Source organism: Sylvia atricapilla, chromosome 3, assembly GCF_009819655.1.
Source record: "Sylvia atricapilla isolate bSylAtr1 chromosome 3, bSylAtr1.pri, whole genome shotgun sequence".
Classification (NCBI taxonomy): domain Eukaryota; kingdom Metazoa; phylum Chordata; class Aves; order Passeriformes; family Sylviidae; genus Sylvia; species Sylvia atricapilla.
In genome coordinates this window covers 97,318,706-97,331,987 of record NC_089142.1, presented here as the reverse complement: position 1 = coordinate 97,331,987, position 13,282 = coordinate 97,318,706, and the positions used below count along the sequence as shown (strand labels likewise).

General features: G+C 38.6%; 1 protein-coding gene across 7 annotated transcripts in view; it reads left to right on the top strand.

Moving 5' to 3' along the window:
• The window catches only part of CDC42BPA (CDC42 binding protein kinase alpha), a 186,436-nt gene that overhangs the window by 108,045 nt on the left and 65,109 nt on the right, over positions 1 to 13,282 (top strand). For 6 of the 7 annotated variants that reach the window (XM_066316304.1, XM_066316309.1, XM_066316306.1 and 3 more), the window contains exons 10-15: positions 597 to 676; positions 1,628 to 1,794; positions 2,249 to 2,371; positions 8,366 to 8,499; positions 10,139 to 10,381; positions 10,652 to 10,762. In XM_066316304.1, the coding sequence (XP_066172401.1) occupies positions 597 to 676; positions 1,628 to 1,794; positions 2,249 to 2,371; positions 8,366 to 8,499; positions 10,139 to 10,381; positions 10,652 to 10,762 (858 nt within the window). The remainder of the gene's footprint in view (positions 1 to 596; positions 677 to 1,627; positions 1,795 to 2,248; positions 2,372 to 8,365; positions 8,500 to 10,138; positions 10,382 to 10,651; positions 10,763 to 13,282) is intronic. The other variant, XM_066316311.1, reaches the window with a different exon arrangement.

Genomic DNA, 13,282 nt, shown 5'->3' with positions numbered 1-13,282 from the left:
AAATAACAAGGTTCTTTTAGCCTGAAGAAAAACTCAAAGATTTGTCTTGGTTTGTAGTTCTTTGTCTGGCAAGAAAGAGGAGCCAAGAATGAAGGAATGGTCAAAGGACTAATGGGATTAGAACACTCTGTTGTATTACTTCTTTCTAGTAACTGCCTGCTGATCGTTCTCTCCAAATAGAGATGGCCCACTCAGAAGTGGGCTGGTGATTCTGCAGGCAGGAAGCCCTGTTGACTGGTTAGCAGAGAGAGTATACCAGAGAATAAACAGTATTGCTCTTTGTGCTAAGAGCTTCTTGGAAAAAAGATGGAATAAATTGGCACATCTTATATGTAATAGTTTGCCTTCCTCCAACAATAGCCTATTTAATTAGAAAAGCATTTTTATGTCAGCATGTTCTATTTTTCCATATGTTAAATGCTATTATAAATAGATTTAGTTGATGCTGTTTCATATTTGGGCTGTAGATAAGAATGACAGTGAATATAGTTCACATGATACTGTCACTAACACTTCTCATATGGTTAAACTAGAGAATCTGTTTATTTTAGGTTCAGTAGGATACTGCTTATTCAACTGTCCTATTATTTTTCTAGGAAACAATGCCTCCACCATCCCACACTGCATTTTCTGGCCATCATTTACCATTTGTGGGTTTCACATATACAAGTAGCTGGTAAGTTAAGAGTTCCAAAATTGTCTGTAGGCTCATTACACAGTATTCTAACTTTCTGTCTTTGAAACATATTGAACAGATATCAAAGAATCTGGTTTATTGAGGAAATTACCATTATCTAAAATGCTTTCTATTCAAAAGAATGAGCTCTCTGCAGGTAAAATTTACTTACATGTAAAGGTCAGCACCTGTTCTCAAGGGAGTTTTGATGAGAAAGGTTGTTACTAGAGAATGTATAAAGTTACCTGCACATGACAAAGTTAAGACTAGATGTAAAAATTTGTAAAAATTACTTTAATTGATATCTGGTATTAATGTAGAATTTATTTTGCTCATATCCATTGCAAATCTAAAGAGGGAAGTCCCGTATATATGCTCCTTGTTTATGAAAATAAATAAAGAAAGAATGTTTTACAATCACTGCAAAACCAGGCCTGTGTTTCTGCTGGGAATGTGACTATGTCCTAGAATGTCCTAGACTTCAAAAGGATTATTTGCATAAGTGGTGGCATGTGTGCATGGGTAGCCACAGCATTTCTGACATGTCCATGCCCTAGTTGTTATGGGATAATTTCACACCACTTTTAGTGATTGTTGTTGTTAAAGCGTTTGTGATACTTGATTTAATTATTCTTAAATGAACTGTTATTGTAATCTTACTGTCTAGGCTGTTGCTTTTTGCTGTCTGGCTAGCATAGACTGCCCATAATGATTTTGAATCAGGAAGTTCATCCACTCTGTGTAACAAAAAATGCATTGAGGAGATCAGGCATGCTAGGGAAAAATTATTTCAATTTCCAATGAGCACATACTAACAAGGTATTCTTTGATGTTATAATAAATGCCACAGTAATTAACAACTTAAACAAACTGTTTATTGGTTGATGTTTTTATAGCACTATTTTAAACCAGGCTGTTGTAAAATCCAATACTATTTATTTTTTCCCCCAGTGTGCTTTCAGACCGCAGCTGTCTAAGACTGACAGCTGGACCACCCTCCATGGATCTTGATGCCAGCATTCAAAGAACTTTGGAGGATAGTTTAGCAACAGAAGCTTATGAGAGGAGAATAAGACGTCTAGAACAGGAAAAGCTTGAACTTAGCAGAAAACTGCAAGGTATAGTCATTTAAAAAAAAATAATTCCATCATTTTTAGACTTAGATTAACCTGCAGTTTTGTAAGGTACTGTTTATGCTGTGGAAAAAATATTAAATATAGCTCCTGAAATGCATTCTAGCAGAAAAGAACTCTCTTTATTATTTCTGTTGACAAATTAAATTTCTGTTACTTCTATGCCTGAAATACACCATGTATGCAACTTCTTATGTTAACTTTGTTCTCACTGTATCTTGGTTAATATGGCATAAACATTTAATTCTTAAAACTTCTAAGAACTTAGTTTGTCCAGCTGACAATTGCTGAAAAATTGGCACTTAATAGTTGGAAATTACAAACTGTAGAATTCCCAGTGCAGGATCTTTTGGCATGTCTTAATTGATGAGTAGTATCTCTTTGATCTCTTCAGATGTCAGACGTGTTACTCGTCCCTCTCTCTTTCATCTTTTTCTAGAGTCCACTCAGACAGTGCAGGCTCTACAGTATTCAACAGTGGATGGCCCAATAACAGCAAGCAAAGATTTAGAAATTAAAAGTTTGAAAGAAGAAATTGAAAAACTGAAGAAACAGGTAACAGGTATGTTGTAAATACTTATGTAAAAGCTGTAACAGGAGGCTGTATTTTGTCAAGTTTGGTTTTTTCTCTCCAATTGTAATTCTTTCCAATTGTATGAAAGAGTTTTCCAGTTTATTTTTACTTTTCATTTTACCCCTCACTCTTCCACTGTACCTCAGCATTTTCTCCAAATTCAGTTTGAGTTTTCCAAGTGGCAAGTAGTAGTGCGTGAGAGATGATACAATGGGCCATGAGGCTGCACTTCCAGCTCACCAAAGAAAACTGCCACCAAAATAAGTCCTGCCTACAGCTGCATGGCCCTTTTCCATCTGTGCATTCCCTGCACTCTCTCATTACTTTAATTAACTCAATTAAACAAGGAAAACGCTGTTAGAGAGAATTTAACCAACTTATGATCAGATAAATCAGCACAAGGTGGGCAATTGATGCATATGAGGAAAGGGAGATGAGAGGGAGAAGAACCATCTTTCGGCTCTGCTGTCCATGAGCTGTCATTCCTTTCAAAACTGAACATTTATTTTCATTGCTTCTGAGAGTTGTTGAAGATTTTATGAAAACTAAAGTTTTGGCTGTCAAGTACCTCAGTACTTTAAGTTTGAGAAGTGTTTTTAAAATCTGTGCAGCTAAAAAGATTAACGTTTTAAAATTAATGTTATACTGCCTTTTATCAGGACTCTCAAACTAGTCAAAAAGCAAACATCTACTTAGGCCTGTATGTGTGTTTTACAGAGGCAATGAGAGATGTTTAGGGAAAGATTCATCTTTTTGCAGACTTACTTTCCCAGATTCTGGGCAATTCATGTTTTAAGAACTTTGAGAGGGAGGGCTTATATTGCACCACTATATTGAATATAGCTATGAGTGAACAAATTTGCTGTCTGTTTAGCTAATACCTTTTTAGCCTGCTTTAAAGGCTAGTATTCAGTATTCTAGATTTGATATTCTGAACTAAGTTAAGGGGAATTTTCTCTCACAGTGATTCTAGCATAGAACTCTTGCTACCTGTCTTTAAAATACAATCTTGAGAGCAGAGACATCTCAAAAAAAAAAAAAAAAAAAAAAGGGGGTGGGGTGGGGAAGGAACCACAGCAAGACTTTTTTTATTAAGGAAAATTAACAAGAGACTGTTAGGTGTCAGGTCTGGAACCAGAGAAACAGGGAAAAAAACCCAATTAATCTTATAGGAAAATATCTGCATTTTGTGTGGAAAAATCAGTCACATGCAGTGGTAAATATATCTCTGTTATATGTCCATATCTTGCCTGAGGCAAGGGAAAAACAAACAGCCAGACAGGTTGAAGGAAACTACAAAAGCATTTGTTCTGGTTTGTATTTGTGACAAGATTTCATTCAATCCTGAAAGTGTCAGGAATGCCAGCAGCAACACCCACAGAAAGAGTAACTTGAACTTAACTTGCAGACACTTGAGTTGATGTGTTTAGACTCTGCAGCTGCCTTATGGGGCAGAACAGCTGTGTGTGAACTGCAGAGTGCAGCACATAGATTACAGCCTGTTAAAATTGTGTAGTCTGAAAAAAGCCCATTACAGATACACAGTTGGACAGCTGCTCTGGAGTGATGCAGCAATTTTGTATTGTACTGTAGGCATTATTTTTGGATAGGAACATGGCTTAGCTAGCTCAGGGAGGATCACTCTGGTTTGATGCCATGTTGGCACTTTATCAGGACAAAGGGTTTTGTAAAATTTTGCTCCAGCCAAATGTCCTTCCTCTTGCTGCTGTAATAAGGATAAAGACAACATGATCAGAAACTCCTTCTCTGCAACAATCCTTAGATCAGGTTTTGAGTCTTTGGGGCCACTGAAAAGCAGCATTTACAAGATCAGCTTTTGAATGAGACTAGTCATTCACAGAAAAACATCAGAATCACCTTTAAATTATATTTTATTCTTTACTATTGAGCTACAAGTTAGTTCATTGCTGAAAGTATCACTTCCTTGGTAATGAAAAAAAACCTGTAAAGGTGTGGAAACATTCCCCAACTTATCTACTATCCCTTTTGTAGTGGCTCTCCTTTGCCTAGTTGAGGTTTCCCAGCTATTGCACCAAATAATGTGGTGGGTTGAATGATGGCTAAATGTCAATGCACTTACTAGAATTATTTACTCTTTTTCTGTTGTGAATTAGGACTAGGAAAAGAGCAAAGGCTCAAAAATCTAAAGGGCATAAAGAAATCTTTTTTTAAACTAAACTATAAAAACAACTGTAAGAAACAGAATAAAACTTTCAGAACACTTTTCCTCCTCTCACAACTTTCTTTTCTTCTCCACTGATGATGTATAGAGACAAAATTTTAGGACTTAGGTCAACTGACCAGCTCTAAAAGAGTCTTCTGTTAAGTTCCCTTAGGGAGAGGAGTCCCTTTTGCCATGCCATGGAGACTTCTCCACAAGAAACAGTTCTCAAACAGCAGCTGCCCAGAAATCTGCAATTGTGAAATCCCTCCCACCTTATCTCAGCCTTCCCACAGCTGCATTTATGGGCTAGATCTGACTTATGGGGTACTATTTTAAGGATGAGCTGTTCAAAGCAAAGGTTCTCTTTGTCTGTCTGAGATGATCTTCATCTCCAGGAACAGAGGTCTTCTTCATCCTCTGTCCCTGGGGGCAAAAGGTCTTCATCACTCTCATCTCTCTCTCTCTTCAAGCTTCTCAGGAGATCACAGCTACTTCAGCATTTACTTACTTCAGCACAAATGCCTTGCTCATGTCTGAAATTTGAACATTCCATCTCCCCATACTGTTTCCATGAATTAAGGGGATATTCTAGTGTATTACAGTCCATTACCGTGGTCTATGCAAAAGAATTTATGGTCTTGCGAAAGAATTTCAGCCTAAGACTAAGGCATCTCCTCATTCTCCCCCATCTGGGACTTGTCTCCTTCGCTGACCTTGGTGTCCTCATGTTGTTTCTCTAGGTGCCTTCCCTCTGTCCTTTTCTCTCCCTTGAGAGGATGGATGCTTTGCAGGTTTCCTCTGTGCAGTGCAGGAGTTGGTATGTCCTCAGGGCCTGCGGCGGTCACGATGGCCGAAGCAGTCACGGAGACGGACTCGGGCTGCGCTGGGCCGTGCCGCCATCTCAGGGGCCGGGCCAGCGCTGTGGCAGAGGCAGGGCCCCGCCAGGCCCGGGCAGGAGGAGAGAACGGGCAGGATGGTTAACAGCCGCGGGGCCCGGGACATGGCCCCTCAGCCTCCCCTGCCCGGGACAGGGCTCCCTCAGCCTCCCCTGACCGGGACATGGCCCCTCAGCCTCCCCTGCCCGGGACAGTGTCCCTCAGCCTCCCCTGCCCGGGACAGGGCTCCCTCAGCCTCCCCTGTCCTGACCGGCGGCCGCGGGGCCCGGCCGGGACAGGGCCCGGTGACCCCAGGAAGGGCCCCGGCCCCTCGGCAGGGCCAGCCCAGCCCTGCCCGGCCCAGCCCTGCCCAGCCCGGCTCGGCCCAGCCCGGCCCGGCTCGGCCCAGCCCGGCTCAGCCCTGCCCAGCATGGAGGGCGCCGGGCCGGCCTCTTACCTGTCCCCAGTGTGGAAGAAAAAAGAGAGCTTTCCCGGGGTCTGTTCGATTTTTAACTTGTGTGTTCACAGATGGGTGTTCAGCTTCCTGGTTTAACAAGGTGTCATTATTCAAAACTAGCCGGGCATGGAGGAAACTGTTAACACTGTCTCTTAGAAAAATCATTTCCGTGGGTGGCTTCTTCCTTCCTCGCTAAATGTCAATCAATGCAAAACCAGCGCACCTTTTCAAATTGAAAAGAAGTCAAAGTCTGGTGAGGGTGGTCAATACTGAGAAGTGTTTTCCTAAAGTAATTTTCTGCTTCACACCACATACATATTTGTGTATTTATTCCTAGACAGAACGTATACTTTTGGAGTTTGGTTTGGAAACGAATAATGGGATCAAATGAGGAAGATGTAGAGTTGTCTAACCTATCCCCAGTCACCACACAACTTTGCCAGTATATACTTGAATGCTTTGGTCTGGTCTAGCCATTTGTTAGAAAACACTCATTTGTGCCTTAAGATATAACCAATAAAAGCAAATTTGATAAAATAAAAAGGGAATATTATATTTTACTTGATTTTGTGGGGGTTTTGAGATTGATTTTAGAACTATATTAATGGCAGAATACAGAAACAAACTAGATGTTGGCCCTATCTGAATTCTTCCAAATATAGGGGAGCTAGTCCCAGGTTTTCTGATAGCCTTTAAAGGATCTAATTTTTTGCTAAATCTGATGAACTTTTAAAAGGTTCCATTCAGGTGCACAGCTGAGTTTTTTATGCTTTGGGCTCATCTCTTGTGCAACTAAATGTAATGTGACAATATATCACAGTGAGTGTTTGCATATATTATCTAAAATGTTAGTTACAAGAAGGGTAGTTAAATGGAAAATTGCCATTTACAACACACATGTCACACCTAGCTTTTTGTTACATTCTTTAACCTGTTTTACTGCCTTTTCTGAAACTGTAAGAGTAAACACCTGCTTAAAAAAGTAATAAAGAATGAACTCAAAATTGTGTCAAATTCAGGAGTGTCACCAGGAGGGCTTAGAAAAATACATTTTTCTTGTCTATCTGGTTTTCCAGGAAATGACAAGCGAGCATATGCTTTCAATTTTTGAGGTCAAAGTTATAATTTTTGTTCGCTAAGTTACATAGGAGAAAACTTTGAGGAATCTTTAATATTGCCAAATATGTAAAGGGCAGCAATGCAAGAAGAAAACAGAGCTGTGGAACAAAGTAGTTCATGCACAGAAAAGAGATTTATCTTGGCTCAGCAGAGCCATATATAAACTTTCTTTTCACTGGTGACTTCAGAGTAGACTGCATAAGGGAGGCAGTTAATAATTTCTGGCTTTGAGCTACATCTCTTATTTAAGTGCATTCTTTTAAAATTTTAAACAACAGTCAATGAATTAAAACAATAGTGAATATTTTTCTGGCTACAAGCTTATGGTATTAATTTGCTTATAAAATTCTTGTGTTTCATAAATTAACCCTTTTAAAAATGTATGTGTTTTTATATTTGATTTCTGCAAGAGCCAGTCCCTTAGGGTTACATTTATGAAAATGTTGTTAAAGGCTGTTATTAAGAATATAGATGGGTTCCTGTTCTTTGGGTAAATACAAGTGGTCTGAAGACCTGCCCACAACTGAAATAGAAGACAGCATGTCCAGTGATTCCATAGAACTTGGAATTAACTTACCTTCCTATATATCTTGCTTTTATGTCTTGTTCTTAAGTAAAGCCCACGAGGCAAAAAAAACCCACTCAATAGCTAGAAAATTTAAGTTACCATATTTTATGCATTTCAGTTTTTCTTGTAGACTTTGAGGGTATTTATATGACATTATTTAACTGTGCCATAGAAGTACTGTTACTGTGTAGCTGACTGTTGGTAAGAAACTGGCTGCGATAGTTCTCCTTTATTTATAGTAGTAATAAAGCAGATCACATAAAAACAAGTGATTTTCACACTAGAAATAAGTAAAGTCAGCTGAAGTTAATTTTAAAGAGTATCGACAGGAGAACACTTGCCAGCTCTTGAGTGATCCATTACTTTTACTGTTTCTTTTTGGGGAAAATTGGGAGGAGGAGGGAGACTGTTTATAATTACAGTGTAATAAAAGGTGTATTATGTCTTACATCTTACACAAAGGAGTCAAATGTATATGTTGTGTTAAAGCATACATTACAGAATTATGTATAGAGCATGGTTGTTATAATGTGAGAGGACAAGTTGTTACCATTTTTGTGTTGTATTCCAGCAAGGTGTGACCTTTCTGCTCCCTTAAAAGCAGATAATGGCAGCTGAAACAACCTGCTCCCTGTTCTAAGCCAGAGAAGAATGATCTTATATTGTGATTAAATGGAAACCAGAAAAAATATTGAAGTGGCTTCAAGCAGCTAGGCTCTGCTATTCTAGAATTACAGTTTTTCCCTTAGAATATTTAGAGTTCTGCTGCTTTTTCTAGAATCTGGTCAGCTAGAACAGCAACTCGAGGAGGCCAGCACTGCAAGGCGGGAATTGGATGATGCTTCCAGACAAATAAAGGCTTTTGAGAAGCAAGTCAGAACGCTGAAGCAAGAGAGAGAAGATCTTAATAAGGTAAAATCATTTTTTCAGCAACTGTTCTAAACCCTCAAGACTGTTTTCGTATGGGTTGGTTTTTGGTTTTGTTTTTGTTTTTGTTTTTTTTTTTTGGTCCATTTTGCTAGTAATAACTTTAAAGTGTAAAACTAACGGGCAGATAACAAGTGTGTAGCATGACCTACTTAGCTTTCTGCCTTTTTTTTGTTGGAGAGAAGGACATTATTTAACACATTGTCTATATGACTGCTGGGTGCTCCCTAAGTGATTGCTTCCAGATAGGGACAACTCCATAACCCAAATTGCGTGATGGCTGCAAAATGGTTTTATAGCTTCACGTTTAGGTGATAATGATAGGGGTTAGAAGACAGAGTAGAGAAAAACTATTCCAGACAATTGAATCTGAAGTATAGGTAAAACTTTAACAGTGAAAAAATGTGAAGAATTTGGTATTAAGGCTGTGTCACAGAAGTGTTTCCAGAAGGGAGATGTGAAAAATTGCCCAAGTATGAAAATTGAAAAGTAATTTCAAGTAACTACAGTTCAAGAACACTGGATTTTATGTCTTCTTCTCTATCTCCCTTTTCCCTCATTTTCTTATTTATAACATACTGTCTTTCATGGCTCTTTTTTGTATTCTTTATTAAATCAACCTGTGATCACGTGTGAAATATATAAAACCTGTTTTTCCTTGTGATTATAGAGTCCACATTAAAGTTGATGTGCCAGCTGTGTTTAACACTGTTTCTTCTGACCCTTAAGGCTCTTAAAATTTTGAAAGCTGCCAGTTTGTCCCAGAAATACCATCTCTCTTCTAAACCAACTCATAGTGATTAGGATCTCCTTTTAAGAACCTTAAAAATGTTTTTAGATTTACATGGATGTCAGCAGTGCCAAATATTAATTCTTCCTGTTGGTCTTTTTTTTTTATATATCCTAAATTTGCTTTTCCTTGCTTCTTTTTTCTGCTCTGGTTTCACTGAACACCATTGAACTATTTAAACTGTTGTGGTTCCTTATTGGTAGTGTGGTGGCACAAATGTACAGCACAGCAAGCTTTGTGAAGGTATTGTGGTGTGAAGTTATCACTGTTATTTCATGCTGGTGGAAAGAATAGTTATCATGTATTGCTTTTATTCACTGCACTGTTTTGTTGCCTGAAACTTTCTCTGGTATTTGATATTAAGGTACAGTGTATGGAAATCACATTTGCCAATGCAGGTCAGTTTTCAAAAGCTTCTTGGGTAAAGATTTTCATAGAGCAGAGTTGTCCATTCAGTTTTAATCATTTAGCACTTGAGATTCTTGTCATTTGTTTAAGTAATTTTTAAAACCCAATGCTAATGACGATTTTGCATTAAGAAAGCAAGGTATTTTTATATTGTAATGCAAGTGCTTGAAAACCATTGTGTTTACCTGTAATAATGGAGTAGATTCCTACTTGGTTTACGTTTATGGAGTTTTACTAACTCTAGTAGTGTAAAACATGCCTCTTTCCTTATTTATAGAGGCATGCAATCTGTGTTGTAGATACATTCATGAAATAAAAAAGAATACATCGTTTCTGTTCACTCTGGAGAAGGTGTTAGATGTGCATCCAAAGACAGAATTGGCCTTGTAGCTTTCTAGGTTTATTAATTCTTTTTTTAAACTGTAGGAACTGGCAGAGTCTAGTGACAGATTAAAATCCCAAGCCAAAGAGCTGAAAGATGCACACAGCCAGCGGAAATTGGCAATGCAGGAATTCTCAGAGATGAACGAGCGGCTGACAGACTTGCACTCTCAAAAACAAAAGCTTGCCCGCCAGCTCCGAGATAAGGAGGAAGAAATGGAAGTGGTGATGCAAAAAGTAGAAAGTTTAAGGCAAGAGTTACGCAGAACAGAGAGACTTAAAAAAGAAGTAAGTGGTGAGAAGACTGTTTAGACTCTATGAATAAGTTATATGTAAGGTTTTCTGAGTTGGTTTTTGTTGTTTTGTGTTTGTTTTTTTTTTTAATTTGTAAATCTAACCTTTTGTCTGTTATTTCAAACAGTATCAATTTTGTTTTCTAAGACTTTGAAGTGTTCAGTTTGGTGCTGAAGATTTCTCTCTTATATTGAAAACCATCAATAGATTTTGGAAAAAAATCCCACAGAATCCTATCTATTAAAAACGTATGTACTTTTGTAGCTGGAAGTCCAAGCTGAAGCTGCAGCTGCTGAGGCATCCAAAGACAGGAAATTGCGAGAGAGGAGTGAACAGTACTCTAAACAGTTGGAAAGCGAAGTAGAAGGGCTAAAGGTTAGTCTGTTTTGATATTAACACCTGCAAACTTACTAGTCAACTAGGCCTTGGATCTGTTTGATTGCTTTCAGATGTAGGACAAAAGGGTTTTTTGTCAGTCTGTCACTTCAGTTGGCGCTGAATGTTAACACGGGCATGCATTGCGTTATTGCACAGAAAAATGAACATTCGCCTGATGTGCTATTTCTTAATAATCAACCATGTTTTAACACGTTGTTTCCATTAATATTTTATTTAACTTTACCTGTTACAGGCTTCTTTTTTTTTTTTAAGCATAGGATGGTTGAATATTTGAAGATAAATCTGCAATCTAGGCAGGTTTATGTATTGGTGTTCTGTCTGCTTTGTTGTTCCTCATGTTTCCTGTGCAATAGATGTCAGCTGATGTGACCATAAAGGAGCAGTTTTAGCACATTCTGCCTCTCAGCCAGAAGATGAGGCATTTTTGCCCAAGAACAGCATTGAGCATGAGGGCTTTGTTTATATTGATGAGATTGCTCACATGTGCATGTGATTTTAAAAGAAGAAATTTAAAGCAGCCAAGAACCTTAACTGTTATTTTATTCTGTGATTTAGCTTTTTTTGCGGTGCTCTAGAGAATTAGGCTTTCTCAAAAACTGAATACCAAGTTTTTAATTTATTTATGTGGATTGCTCTTCATTTACAGCAAAATCTTGTTCCAAATGTTTTGTGCAGTAGGGTAATTCTAAACTTTTTAGGCAAAATGTGAGATTAGTCTTAATCTGGTCTTAATTTAAATGACCAACCGAGTCTTTTTTCATTAGAATTCTCTAAGACATTCATGAACTTCAAGTTTTGGCACGGAAGATTTGGTGGTTTTTTGCAAACATTCCTCTATTTGTCCTTCCTTTCTAAAATAAAATAAAGAAATCCATTCACTGTGAAATTTGGATTAATAAACTTTCTACTGCTGTGAATTCGGATTGTTATCTGAAGATTAACAATTAGCAGTTTCTTCTGCTTCCATCAATCTTCCCCATCAGCAAGGAGTTTGTATGACAGTTTAAGAGGTGAGAAGAATTTGTGGGAGATCTGTTGAGAATGAATGATACACTGATTTATAGGAGCAGGGCAAGTTTGTCAGAAGAGGAGAAGGGAATTTTAGCTTTATTGGTAATATTTCACAATCTAGTAAGCGCACTTTGTATCACATGTGGTTGTTGTGATACTGCACTGTTCATTCAGTAAAAGCTCTGCATGACTCCTTAGTTAAATTCAGGGAGCTCTCCTACACTAAAGGAAGTATTTAAAGAAGAAAGGAAGGTTTCTCCAAATGAGGAGAATAGAAAAGACCATAAATGGTGAAAAGTTAAGTGTAGACAGGATGTCGAGAGCTAAATGAAGGGAATTTAGGAAGCATTTTGCAGAGGATGTGCAGAATGATTGCAGAGAGTTCTTTAAATCCAAAGCAGAAAACCTCAGGAAACTCATGGGGCTGCTTGGGGATGGAAAAGGCAATCTCTGAGCTAATAGAGCTGTGGCAAAAAATGCTCCACAAGTCCCAGACTTCACTGCTGAAGGAGGGGAGATTGCCACACAGTGTGTTCTTTGCAGCAGGCTGAGCAGATGAGCTGGATGTGTCTGGGATGACTGCAGGAAGTAGGAGAGCTCGCAGGTGAGTCAGACACGAAGTCACCTGAGGGAATTCTGAAGGAACTTAAGTGAGAAGAGAGCTGCTGGCCAAGAAGTGAACCCCCTTATTACAGGCAGCCCACTGTGCCACTGTAGCTCATTCAGATCATCTGGGGAGGTGCAGAGGACTGGGTGCAGCTTCCTCAGGAAAGGAGTAGAGGCTGTGGTAAAGGATAAGGTCAGAGAGTTTATGGATGAAGAGCCTGTTGGGAAGAAGGCAGTGTGCCTTCTGTCCAGCCAAGTGCTGCAGCACTGACCTGCTGGAGTTCTGCAGACTTGTCAGTGAAGTGTGTGGACAGAGGGGATCCTGAGGATGTCATGTATTTTTACTGATTTTCAGTAGAATCAGACTCAATATTAGTCAGAAACGTGCCCTGTTAGCCGAGAGGGGTGCATTAAACAGTAGCTGTCAGTGTGCCAGGAGATGCATTATGTCTCATTTGCACCATTTTTCCATTTGAAATAGGCATGTATGAAAGCATCTATTTGGAATATGTGTTTACATCAATTAAAAATGTATTCTCTGTTTACTAAATCTCTCTAGTTCTCTAAGCCATTGTTCAATACCATTTGGTTTTCTCTTCTACTGAACCATCTGTCTTATGGTTACAATAGTATCTTTCCATTGTGGTAAAAAATGTGCAATTCCGCTAAAATGTTACATACCTTATAGAGGATGTTGCTAAGCCTAAACTTTTTCTGTGCTCCATTACCCTGTATGTGTGAACAATTCAGGATGTTGGGCAGTAACAAACAAGTTCCATAATTAACTGCCTGTGCATGAAAGAAAAATTCCGATGCTTGCTTTTAAAAAAAAAAAAAAACTTTCTTTCTCCAAAGCATCACCTGTTAGGATGGCATCTT